Source organism: Cyprinodon tularosa, unplaced genomic scaffold (assembly GCF_016077235.1).
Source record: "Cyprinodon tularosa strain WSP-4 unplaced genomic scaffold, ASM1607723v1 ctg608, whole genome shotgun sequence".
In the NCBI taxonomy this organism is placed as follows: Eukaryota; Metazoa; Chordata; class Actinopteri; order Cyprinodontiformes; family Cyprinodontidae; genus Cyprinodon; species Cyprinodon tularosa.
In genome coordinates, this window is record NW_024039350.1 from 33264 (window position 1) to 47292 (window position 14029).

Genomic DNA, 14029 nt, shown 5'->3' on the forward strand with positions numbered 1-14029 from the left:
TAAATTTCAGAATTCTGACTTTAATCTCAGAATTCTGACTTTTTTCCTCAGAGTTCTGACTTTTTTCCTCGAAATTCTGACTTTAATCTCAGAATTCTGACTTTAATCTCAGAATTCTGACTTTTTTCCTCAGAATTCAAACTTTTCTCAGAATTCTGACTTTTATCTTAGAATTAAGACTTTTTCCTCAGAATTCTGACTTTTTTCTTCAAATTCTGACTTTAATCTCAGCATTCTGACTTTTTCCTCAGAATTCTGACTTTTTCCTCAGAATTCTTACCTAAAGCTCAGAATTCTGACTTTTTCCCTCAGAATTCTGACTTTAATCTCAGAATTCTGACTTTAATCTCAGAATTCTGACTTTTTTCCTCAGAATTCAAACTTTTCTCAGAATTCTGACTTTTATCTTAGAATTAAGACTTTTTCCTCAGAATTCTGACTTTTTTCTTCAAATTCTGACTTTAATCTCAGCATTCTGACTTTTTCCTCAGAATTCTGACTTTTTCCTCAGAATTCTTACCTAAAGCTCAGAATTCTGACTTTTTCCTCAGAATTCTTACCTAAAGCTCAGAATTCTGACTTTTTCCTCAGAATTCTTACCTAAAGCTCAGAATTCTGACTTTTTCCTCAGAATTCTGACTTTTATCTTAGAATTAAGACTTTTTCCTCAGAATTCTGACTTTTTTCTTCAAATTCTGACTTTAATCTCAGCATTCTGACTTTTTCCTCAGAATTCTGACTTTTTCCTCAGAATTCTTACCTAAAGCTCAGAATTCTGACTTTTTCCTCAGAATTCTTACCTAAAGCTCAGAATTCTGACTTTTTCCTCAGAATTCTTACCTAAAGCTCAGAATTCTGACTTTTTCCTCAGAATTCTTACCTAAAGCTCAGAATTCTGACTTTTTCCCTCAGAATTCGGACTTTAATCTCAGAATTTTGGATCTTAATGTAGATGGGCACCATGAAAAAAGAGATGAGGGAGCACTCAGCTTCACTGACAAAGATGTGAGTTGTTTGGGAGGACCAGTAACACATTGGTAGAAAATGCAATTAGGCACATTTTTAGGTGCCAGAGAGGTCCTCGGTGATTATTTCATTAATGGAGGAGCAGAAGGTGATTAAAACAAGAGAGCTAATCTTTAAAACGGACATGGCTATGGCTTGATGCTGACATGTTTGTTAGCTGTCAGAAAACAGTGAGAATTCTGAAATTAAAGTCAGAATTCTCAGATTAAAGTCAGAATTCTGACTTTTTGGTCATAATTTACAGAAATAAAATTTGAAAATCAGTTAACTTGTGGCCCTAATCCTCTTCCGTACAAGGATGTCTGGATTCCTAAAGTCAAAGAAACACATTTTAAAGTTATAAACAAAATTTATCCTGTAGCAGAATTTTTAAGAAAAAGATTTGGTTTATTGGTGGATCAATGTTCCTTTTGAAATAATAATAGTGAAACTCTTGAACATATGTTTTACCAGTGTCTTCCTACACATCTGGAAAGAGATGAAAGATTGGATTTCTTTGAAAATAAATGATGTTCCACCATTCACCCTAAATGATGTCATTTTTTTAAATGGACCATCTTCCCCAGCCCTTTTCTGATACTATTAATATCCTTCTGCTGTTGGGTAAATATCATATCCACTGTGCTAAATGGAGAAATGCTAAACCTTCCTTTCATTGGTTTATGAATGACTTTAAACCCCTTTTTTCTTCTCTTAAAAATATTTTTTTAAAAGACAAATATGCCAAAACAAAATTGAGTCTTGAATTCTCCCAACATATGCTATTCTAAGTGCATCCACCTTTTTGTTTTTCATATTTCTATGGCTCTTTCTATGTTTGATATAAATGTTTGTTGAGATAAATCCCCTGCTATTTGTTTTACTTAGTTTTTTTCAACTGTAATTAATCTTCATCTGTTCATGTACACTTTTGCCACCCTCTCTAATGGTATTTTTTCATGTAAATGTCAACGGCTTAATAAAAAAAAAAGGATGTCTGGATTACCGTACATTTTGTGCAACAACCAACAGTCTAGTGTCAATTATATGCAGGGATTAATTAAAAAGTGGATCTGATATATATAAACATCGGCCACTTTATTAAATACTCTTTTTGTTTTGCCCTGTTGTGTCTCTTTAATATCAGGTTTCCATCATCCATCCAGTGCCTGTTTGCTGCAAACTAGTTCTCACAATTTTATGTTTGTCCAAATGATCTTTGGAACCAATGAAATTCCAATAAAGTTCTTACTTTACTTGTGTTAAATTATAAAACTTTGTTTTCTGTCTTAATCAGTTTCTATTGGTGACCAGTCATTAACTGAAATAGTGTACTTATTTACTTTGTCTATTTAAATATATCTCTCTAAGTATGGCCAAATAAGACTGCTGTCTCTTGGCCTATATGTAATGTAATGCATTTTTACATCTTTCAAGCTTTCCCTCCCGGATTCCTTCCTGAGAAGAGATCACTCGAAGCAAACACTTTATCTAACATGTGATTTAAATGACCATGAGACATGAGTGGAAAAAAAATAGCAACAGAATTTTCAAGTTTAGAATAAAAGAATGGAATAGAAACATTGTCCCACAGTGGGAAATTCACAGTGCATTTGCTTGAGTGATAAGTGTGTCCTTCTGTACTTATTTTTTTTTTTTTGTATTTTATTGCTTTTTAAATATATCCAGGGTACTACAGAGGAAAAACAGCCTTTGGCTAACTCTAGCTTTCTTTGACACATGAATAGTCGTGTCGTGTGTTTTATTGAATTGTGCCACCCGCTTTCATGTAAGTCAATCGGATCAAATTAAGAGCATAACCCCAACATCGGTGCTTCCACATATTCATTCAAAAATATTAGTGTGCCTGCTAATGAGTTTTCACAGAGGTCTGAAATAAAAGAAACAAACAAATAATTTTTTGTCCCATTCAGTTTTATTTTCTTGCTCAAAGATCGTGCTCAATCCCCAGACCTTATTACACATCCAGATTTACCCATCAGCAATGCAAATGCTTCTGGAAATATCAATCAAATTAAGATATTTCCTTTCTCTGTTGCTGCCACCCTCCACATGATCTCTATGTATTCTTACACTGCTGCTATGCACGGATGACCTCTGTGTCCGGATAAAGTTAAAGTCCACCTGATAGAGTTGGATGTTTGGAGATTGTTCAACCAGGCCTCCACCATGAACAGAAAATCCAGTTCTTGCCTTTTACAGTGAGTGGAACAAGTACAAAGTCTTACTTGGTGAGGCTGTAGAACTGATCAGGACCAGCTTCACTGGAAAACAATATTTTTATGGGATATACTGTATATACACTCACCGGCCACTTTATTAGGTTCACCTGTCCAACTGCTCGTTAACACTTAATTTCTAAGCAGCCAGTCACATGGCGGCAACTCAGTGCATTTAGGCATGTAGACATGGTCAAGACAATCTCCTGCAGTTCAAACCGAGCATCAGTATGGGGAAGAAAGGTGATTTGAGTGACTTTGAACGTGGCATGATTGTTGGTGCCAGAAGGGCTGGTCTGAGTATTTCAGAAACTGCTGATCTACTGGGATTTTCACGCACAACCATCTCTAGGGTTTACAGAGAATGGTCCGAAAAAGAAAAAACATCCAGTGAGCGGCAGTTCTGTGGGCGGAAATGCCTTGTTGATGCCAGAGGTCAGAGGAGAATGGCCAGACTGGTTTGAGCTGATAGAAGGGCAACAGTGACTCAAATAACCACCCGTTACAACCAAGGTGGGCAGAAGAGCATCTCTGAACGTACAGTACGTCGAACTTTGAGGCAGATGGGCTACAGCAGCAGAAGACCACACCGGGTGCCACTCCTTTCAGCTAAGAAACAGGAAACTGAGGCTACAATTTGCACAAGCTCATCGAAATTGGACAATAGAAGATTGGAAAAACGTTGCCTGGTCTGATGAGTCTCGATTTCTGCTGCGACATTCGGATGGTAGGGTCAGAATTTGGCATCTACAACATGAAAGCATGGATCCATCCTGCCTTGTATCAACGGTTCAGGCTGGTGGTGGTGGTGTCATGGTGTGGGGAATATTTTCTTGGCACTCTTTGGGCCCCTTGGTACCAATTGAGCATCGTTGCAACGCCACAGCCTACCTGAGTATTGTTGCTGACCATGTCCATCCCTTTATGACCACAATGTACCCAACTTCTGATGGCTACTTTCAGCAGGATAATGCGCCATGTCATAAAGCTGGAATCATCTCAGACTGGTTTCTTGAACATGACAATGAGTTCACTGTACTCAAATGGCCTCCACAGTCACCAGATCTCAATCCAATAGAGCATCTTTGGGATGTGGTGGAACGGGAGATTCGCATCATGGATGTGCAGCCGACAAATCTGCAGCAACTGTGTGATGCCATCATGTCAATATGGACCAAACTCCCTGAGGAATGCTTCCAGCACCTTGTTGAATCTATGCCACGAAGAATTGAGGCAGTTCTGAAGGCAAAAGGGGGTCCAACCCGTTACTAGCATGGGGTACCTAATAAAGTGGCCGGTGAGTGTATATATCCAGGGATTAGTCCCCCATAATGCATTGCTGTTCTAGTAGAAAGGGAGAACCCAAAAGTCCTCACCTGATTCTATTTGAAAAGCTTTTAAGTAGGTAGCTGGGAGTAGCAGAGAATAAATATAGCCACCCAGTTCATCCATCCAGGAGAAGCAACAGATATGCTGATGAAGACCAAAGACTAGAAAGTTTTCCAGTCCTGCAGACACTTGGTGGCATCTAATGTACACCTTCTACAGAGGTGCTCTAGTGAAAACTAAATGGAACAACCTACAGCAAATAAGTTATTGCTGTTCATATTTACAGAGTTAAAACTATATGAAGGGTACATGTAAAGTTGGATATATTTGGCAGGCCTGCTCTATTACATCTTACATCTATCTAAAGGACGAAACAAGCAAAAGCAGAACAACCGTCCTTCTACAAGGAATCCAGACATTTGAGTTATTTCTTGTGACTCATCTGTTTTTAAAAGAAGTTCATCTAAGGTTAAAATACTCTCCTTAAATGTTACCATAGTTATGTGTGGACATGTGACGTCTCCTACTTACCACCTGAGGCCCATACATAAGCTCCCTGATTAACTTTCTTCTACATATAAAGCAGTTGCTGAGTGATAATTGTTCACAGTTAAGCTGAAATATTGTTGCCCCAGAAAGTGCTATTGCTTAAATTAGAGGGTACCCATCTAAGCAAGGCAATAATGGGGGCATTTTTGATGAAACCATGTCTCACCATATAAATCAGCTCCCAACTATTATATCTAAAACTGTGCTTTGATTGGTGTTCCATGCTTTGGTTTCATCACATTTAGACTATAATAGTTTCTTAACTTGTCTGAACAAAAAGGAGCTTGCCTGTCTGCAAATGGAACAAGGTATCTGAAGCTGGGATCCTGATGCACAACAGCACAGAGCCCAACATTATTCCTGTTTAAAAATCTCTCCATTGGGTCCATGTTGCTCATTGAATGGATTATAAAATGTTAGTTTTGCCAGATTTATCCAAGTTTTAGAAAATAGATCATGGAATTGATCCAACACATGACGAGGATCACTGCAAACTGTGGATGCTTGTAAAAAGCATCTAAAGACATCCTTATTTTAAAGGTCCCATGTTTTGCAAAGTTCACATTGTAAAAGTCATATTTCCCCCTAAAGCCTGTGTATAAGCTTCAAAAATGAAAATAAAAACATTTTTATCACTGCCTTTCTCCACCTCTTAACTAACGTGTGCTCAAAATTGTCTGTTTTAAAAAGCATTCTCCTTATGCAGAGAATGCTTAGCAGACCATCTGTTAAGGCCTCTTTCTAAATTTATTTTTCCATGCTCCTAGCCCTATCTGTATGAACTCTGACTGGTTGTCATGATTGTTGGGGCTGTGGTCTTTGGAAGCCAGAGGGGTGTGGAAAAGCCAAATCAGCTTGTCCAGAGGAGGGCTCAATAAGGAGCTTTCTTGGTACATACTGTTTGCCTAATCTGAGAGGAATTTTCCTGCACAAACGACAAAAATTTGCTTTGATGGTCTCTTTGTTACGGTAATAGTTTTTAATCTCAAATGTAGCACAATACTACAGCCTTTTATCCCCTCTTGCCCCAGAACTTCTTTGTATATAGAAAGGTCCTATTTACTTGCTTTTCTAAACCTAAACCGGTGCCTGTTTATCTCCGGCAGTGTACCGAAGACGGGGTACACCCTGGACAGCTCGCCACTCAATCACAGAGAATATTTGAAAACTCATTAAAAAGCAGTTGCTTGAAGATTAAATTTTTTTAATTGAAAGTTTTCCACAGAAAAAAAGGTGGATACTAATTATCCCAAAACTGTTTGTGTTGATTTCTGTCATACATTAATATTGTTAAAAATAAATGTAATGTTTGTCCAAATTAGTGTCTGTAGAATCTTGAAACCTATGATTGTCAAATATAATTTATTTGATGTACTTATCAGCCCAGGGTTCTACCCTTCCTCCAAAAGATTTTAGCTGTTGTTCACCATATGAACACTAGAGGGCAGAAGTATAGGATTTGTAAATGCGTGATCAATGCAGAGGAAGAAGAAGAAGAAGAGTGACGCACTTCCTCTTAACAAGTAGCCGATGGGTAGTGTGGGTGTTCTCTCTTAGAATAAAGGGCTCCAACTCTAACTTCTTAACTCGACAACTGACTTTAAAACAAACAGCTCAGTATTCAGTAATAGTTCAGGCCTGCTTACAGCTAAATTAGCTATTAGGTTAACGCGTAACTTAGTTTTCTGTCATGGCAAAGGTACAAGTCTTAAATGTTGCTGTTCTGGACAACCCGAGCCCGTTTGGAAACCCGTTTCAGTTTGAAATAACGTTTGAATGCATGGAGGATTTACCCGAAGGTAAGTTTTCTCCTTCTCTTGCTGTCAGTTGTATCAAACGGTCTATTTTCGCAGGAACGTTTACGCGCTTTTATTTAAGTGTTAGCTCAGACGTGAAAATGCGTGGCGCCTCAGTATGTCCCAATTACACCTTTATGTTTTCCCATAAAAACTGTTAGTCGATATTTTAAAAGGATTGGGTATGTTTCTTTATGCGAGCAGTTAAAAATTGGCGCTGGCGCGTTTGTTCTGAGAAGCCCGCTTTCTCTTCTTCTTCTTCTTATGAGATTTTATGGCGGTTGGCAAACTTGTGAAATGTGCATTACCGCCACCAACTGATATGGAGTAAAGCAAGGAAACAGGAAACGATTCACCCCCCCCAAAAAAAAAAAAAAAAAAAAAAAAAAAAAAAAAAAAAAAAAAATACAATAAAATAACCTGTGTAACTTAAACCCACATAATACTAAATTATACTAAATTACATTTGCCCGTATAATTTTAATTTACTCTAGGTCATCGTACCTCTGCCAGTTTCTGATGGTCCCATTGGTCTTTCCATCATGCTTCCAACCATCTCCCAGTTCATATCTTTAACATCCAGATATTTTTCTGCAGCCTTCACTATTATTTTGATTTTTTCTGTTTTTTTTGTCGTCTGAGCAGTACAATTAATCACTTCCACCATGAAAAGAACAAAATTTGTCTTTTTAACAATTAGTGAGTCTTCATCAATTTTTGGAGATTTCTCTAGAGGTTTGAAATTTGCCGTGTGTTGAACTGTAGGTTTGGGTTTTTCTGACTGAGATGGGATCCTTTTTGCAGCTTCAGCATAAGTTATTCCAAGCTCAAATTTCATTTTTTTTATTTCTTCAGACCTTTTGCTTGCTTCACAGCCGCGATAAGCAGCAGTATGTTCTCCACCACAATTACAGCATTTTATTTTAGCTTCTTTTCCACATTTACCATATTCATGTTCTCCTGCACACCTTCCACATTTTTAAGTTTTAATATTACTTTAAATTCCTCCCTCACAACTTTCCTCCTGACCACCCTTTCTTCTTCTGAGCTACTTCCTTCCAATTCCCGTTTATTACCTTGACTGTCACCTTTTCCCCTTCCTTCATCAGTTTTATTTCTTCCACGACCTCTCCCTCTCCCTCTTCCCGCAGGCGTCCACCCTTCAAAATCCTCGTCTTCCTCATTTCCTATCTCCATTTCCATCCGAACCATTCACATACCAGTTTATGCCAAATCCGCCTTCTCTCAAGTGATGTTTCTGCTTTGAATTTTTCCGCGTCCAACACAAACGTTCGCCACACGTGCTCAACCGCTCCAAGCAATGACGTCTGAGGATCAGCCCGCTTTCTCCCTTCGCTGATTGGCTGTTGTACCATTGCGTCAGTGTTTCCCAGCAAGACGATTGGCTGGGAGCGTTATATTGGCAGAAACACCGAATTGCCGCGAAACATAAATTCCTGCTGAGAAATTAACTAGTTTTGCCTCCTTTTCAGTCCTACCAACCTCTAATCTTCTTTTCATTCCTATCGCCATTTGTTTAATTTAATATAACTCTATATATAACGAAACTTATCCACTCCTTCATTTTGTGGTTTTACAGAATACATCAATCAAATGGAGCAGAACTTACCCGCGAAATGTATAAAAAATGTTATGCTCCATCTGTAATAAGTTATTTAATAAATCGATTAATCTTTCCATTAATAATTGGATAGTCAAAGATTTTTACGAATTAAACCGGGTGAAACACAGAGCATATTGAGAGACAAAACTAATTGTTAATAAGAAATGCAAAATGTTTATATATATATATATATATATATATATATATATATATATATATATATATATATATATATATATATATTAGTGCTGTCAATCGATTAAATTTTTTTAATCGCGATTAATCGCATCAATGCCTGAGTTAACTCGCGATTAATCGCATTTTAATCGCAAATTTTTTTTCTGATTGAAAATCATTTAAATACTCTCGATGACATACAAAAAATACATACAGGCTAGGTTTGTGCCAATGTTCTTTTTTTTAAATGAGAACAGGTCACAGATACTGATTTATGCCATAGAAACATATGGCAAGAAGATGGGGAGGCATGTAGCAAAAAATAACAAATATGTAGCCAAAAAAAAGGCCCTGAAAACAGGGTGATGTAAAAGACAGTCTTTACAGTTAATACAGTCTTTTGAACAAAGACAAGCATTTTACCCTACTGCTATAAAATGTAGTACAGTTAACATTAGATGTTAATTAACCAAGATAATAATGAACAATTTTCAATCAATACATCAAAATCAATAGACCGACATCACTAGATGGAGGTAGTCTATGAAAGTTACTTTTTAGACTCTTAACAAAAATGAGAACATACACACACCCACCCACCCACACACAGACACACCCACCCACACACACACGATACCGACCTGTGACAGCAAGAGTGCCGTAGCAGATTCCATTTCACCTCAGTAATCTGTTTTCTCAGCGTATTTCAGGTTGCTACTAGTTACCAGACACTCAACTTGTTTGTTGGTGGTGGGGCTTAAAGAAAAGGCACTAGCGTCACCCAGTGTATGAGCGTCTTTTTTCCTTGAGGAGCTCCGCTCTCGAAGCCTATGAGAAATGCATACACTGGGGGAAAATAGCCCCGCCTTCTCGCAGGCTGCAGCGGGATGTACTTGGAAAATTTTACCATAAAACCACATAGCGTTAATCTCACGTTAAAAAAATTGTCGCCGTTAAAATGGCCTCGCGTTAACGCGATAATAACGCGATAATTTTGACAGCACTAATATATATACAATTTTGGTATAATTACTGCTCTAATTGGGTTGCTCTGTCAGCTAAAGGCATGTTTTAGAGTCTATACTCCGGTTAACAATTAATCGATAATCGATTAGTCGTTATTGTTTCAGCCCTAGTTACATCCAGTCCAACAAGAGTCTGTGTTCCAAACTCTTAACTCGGTAATATGCTGCAGGAATAGGAAAACAGTTTCCTTTGTTGTTGTTTTAAGTTATTGTTTTAAAGGCACACATTTCTTGACCAAATATACTCCGTTTAAAGGATATATAAGAGAAAGTACCAGGGTTACCATGGTAACAAAGACAAACTGAGCTGTAGCTGTAGTGCAAAATTAAGTTAAATTTTGATAAAACAGAATTTGTCTTGATATATAATGTAGAAAACCTGATTAAAACTATCATTTGACGTTACTTAACTGTTGCAATGAAGTCTGTTGCTTTTCATTTTGGATTACATTTAATACAATTAATGCATTAGTGTTTTAATGCAAGTACTTTGATATCAGTTTTTATATTACGCATTATATTACTCAATATTATAGGATTTCAGACTGATTCATGCCAAAAGAGCCCGCGATAACAAGAAAAAGGAAATGTCTCCATTTATATTAATTTATATTGAATGAAATTCTATAAGCATCGCTCTGTTGAGCCCACAAGACCCAACTTAATACCCATTTATTAGTATTTTCCGGTATTTTTTGGTGTTAGTTTTCAAAGCTTTCTGCACACTTCCAATGAGCTTTTGTCTTTGACAACATTATATGCAGTGATTGAATAATGTGCTGAAATATAAGCCATGTGAATTTAAACGTTTGTCCTGGTGGGCATGGTCCCACCACCTTTCCTCTGTTAGATCTGGAGTGGAAGATCATCTATGTGGGGTCTGCTGAGAGTGAAGAATACGATCAGGTTCTGGATTCTGTTCTAGTTGGTCCTGTACCAGCCGGCAGACACATGTTTGTGTTTCAGGTGAGTACTTGATAGCTCGCCTCTTACTTCTCTAGTTGGATTAAAATCCCAAAATTATACAGGCTCGACAAATAAAAAAAGAACAACATCCTCACACCAAATAAACAATGACTGGGGTTCATTACATTTTCTAACTTTAAAAACAATAAAATTAAATAATAGGTCACATTGTATTAAGAGCTTTTCAGAAAGTCTGCTAATGTACAAAACACAAATAGAAGCAGAATGCCTCTACATTATGTATTGTTTCAAAGTCTGTAACTAATATACGCAAAAATGTCTATGCATATTAGTTACCTTCTTTATTCCTGAACGAAAAAAGAACTCATTAGCTGGCCCAAGTACAGAAACTGCGGATCAGAAATTGTCCACAAATATCTGATTGTTGCATGTTTTTAAAAAATCTTAGCTGTTATACCACAGTGCTTAATGATGTATTATGTGGGATAAAGTTTTGAGGTAATAGTTTTGTTTGCTCTGTTTCACCCCAATAGGCCGACGCTCCTAATACAGGTCTGATTCCAGAGACTGATGCTGTGGGAGTGACTGTGGTCCTCATAACCTGTACCTACAGAGGACAAGAGTTCATACGCATCGGTTATTATGTCAACAATGAATACACAGACCCAGAACTACGGGAAAACCCTCCATTAAAACCAGACTACTCCCAGGTAATTAGAACAGAGACGGTTCTGTGTTTTATAAAACACATGAAGAGCGCATTAAAAGGGTCTGATAAAAGACTTCAGTAAAGAGTGGCTCTCTGTTGCCCCCTAGTGTTTCCATAGGTTAAATGCGACAGTTTATTAATTAATTGAATATTTTTATGCTAATTTTAATTGTTCATTTGTGCTTAAACTGGGCTGTGTAATATTATGGAAACATTTATCACCATATAAGCCTTTCACATCGGTCAATATCAATTATTTTTTAAAACTTGTTTTTACTCATTTGAAATAGGGGGCCAGTTTAAACACAATATTTAAAAAGCGCTCATGCCTTACCCCTAACCATTCTTGGCCTGGGCTTAAGTGGTTAAGACGGTTTTGTTTTATTAATTAAACCTCTTAGCTAGAAATCGGCATCAACGAATGCAATTTTTCTTAAGAAAAAATTGCATGTTATTGCTGATTATTTTGACATCAGTCTAATCAATCCCTGATATTTGCTACCCACTTTACTTTGGGGCCAATGCTTGATGCAGATGCTGCTTCTTCATCCTCAATTTACAGGAAAAAGACTGTGAAGTAATAACAAATGCTTAAAAAAAAGTATATAAACAAAAATAAACATTTGTTTACGAATCAAAGACTAGAGAAGTACTCTGAGAGCGCAGATCTCCGCCAAACAGAAAATTTTGCCTCATATTGTTACTTCCACCTATAGCTTAAACATCTGGATCATTACCACACATTAATCAACTGTTCCTTGGCATGAGGAGTAATTTATTAAAAGCTGTTTGTAACTTTTCTAGTTGTCCTGTTCGCAGATGGAAAAACAGACTCTCAAACTCGCTGAAAACATAACCTCCTCTGCGGAGGTAAAAACATTGACAACAGACAGCAAATGGTGGGAGCAGCAGGTTCATTTAAAGGCATGGGTGCTTAATGAGCAAATACGAGTGGCTGCATTTCAGGCTGCCTCAGAATACAGAAGTAAAACCCAGCCTTCTAAGAAAGTCAGAAAGATTTAAATTATCTGAAAAGATTTGGAAGTTAATCAGTTTTCCACCTGGAATCAGTATAACTGTCTTTTTACTACTGTCTGTTTGGAAGGATGGACAGAAGGTTCTGATAAAACCCCAGATTCTCAGTTTTAATGGAGGCTTAATGGCTTCTGGTTCCTTGTCCATCAATGGGAGTTCCTCAAGTTTTTTTTCCCTTTTCATAAAATCAGTTCATTTATACATGTAAGGTGCATAAAAACAGTAGTTTCAAAATCCAGCTCCTGATAAATTGTAGCTTTTACTTTTTTAAGCTTTCATTTCCTCCCACCTTTAAATCTTTTAAGATTGTCCCTACTACCTCTTGAAGCCCGTCATGAGAATGCCAAGAGCGTGCGAAGCAGTAATCAAAGTAAAAGGTGGCTCAGGGTTTCTACGGGTCATTAAAAATAATTAAAAGTCATTAAATTATTTTTTTTAAATAAGGCATTAATTGGCATTAACTTCATTAAATGTGATTATTGTGGCATTTTAAATATAACTTTAAAAAAGTCGTTTTTTATTGATTTTATCGATTCGTTGTTGCAGCCCTAATGTATGTGTGTGTGTGTGTGTGTGTGTGTATATATATATATATATATAGTTGTAAGTATTTTATTTTAGGCTGCACTGAAATGAATGCTACATTAGAAGCCTGACTTAATTGATTTGAATCAATGTTCTGATAATTTATTAAGCTTCAAACAAATTTAAATTATATATATATTTTTTGGCCCAATTTCCCCATCTCTACCTTTTTCTTTCTTTAAACCGAAAGCCACACAAAGTTCACGAGTATAACGCGTCCCTTTTCCTTCCAGCTTCTGAGGAATATTTTGGCGTCCAACCCCCGTGTCACCCGCTTCCACATCAACTGGGAAGGCTTGGCCGACAAGATGGAAGACAGCGAAAACGTGGACCCGTCACCGAACACGGGCGGCATGCTCCCCCCATCCTGCGCACCAGGAAAGATGCCAGCTCTTGGACAGATGCCAGACAACTCAATGGATTGCATGTAGGCGTCATGAGACTCATGAGGATGGACAAGGAGCTCTTCTCACCTTAACATTCGTACACATCGTAGTACTTCATAATATCGTCAGAGATGTCCCCTATGTGGACATTTGAAGGACATGATGAGATGGGACATTTTCTCTCTTCTGTGTAGCCCATTTAATGGGATGGGTGTTGCCAGCATAGCTTCCTGTCTTGTCTGCTTTTCTCTTCCCTTCTAACACTCAGATCTGCACAACCAGAAATGCATTTTATTTATTATCACACCTAACATTCTCTCTTTTTTTTTTCCTTTTTAATCCAGCTACATTTTTGGAGCATTTTGAGCAAAGATTAGAGCCTCAGGACACTGATCTCTGCATTGGTACTCCTGTACCACAATAATCTCATTGTTCAGAAACGTCTCATCTGGTGCTCTTTTGTGGTATCAAGGAACCTACTGCTTCCTGGGATGAAATATGAATTTTTATCCTAAGAGGTAATTTTGTGCTCACAATAATAAACCCACCTCTTTAAGCTTTCCCAAAATGATGCACCATTTGTTGTGTTGGGGGGAAAATATAGCAGGACTTGATGTTTAAAACAGATGCTGTCAAGTTCTG

The 14029-nt window shown here is 37.4% G+C and overlaps 1 protein-coding gene across 1 annotated transcript; it reads left to right on the top strand.

Annotated features, from left to right (window-relative positions):
- Nucleotides 1–6616: 6616 nt before the first annotated feature.
- Nucleotides 6617–14029, top strand: asf1bb (anti-silencing function 1Bb histone chaperone). The gene is made up of 4 exons (XM_038307386.1): nucleotides 6617–6922; nucleotides 10596–10711; nucleotides 11206–11382; nucleotides 13235–14029. The coding sequence occupies exons 1-4, from the start codon at nucleotides 6814–6816 to the stop codon at nucleotides 13430–13432; spliced, it is 600 nt and encodes a 199-aa protein (XP_038163314.1). The 5' UTR covers nucleotides 6617–6813; the 3' UTR covers nucleotides 13433–14029.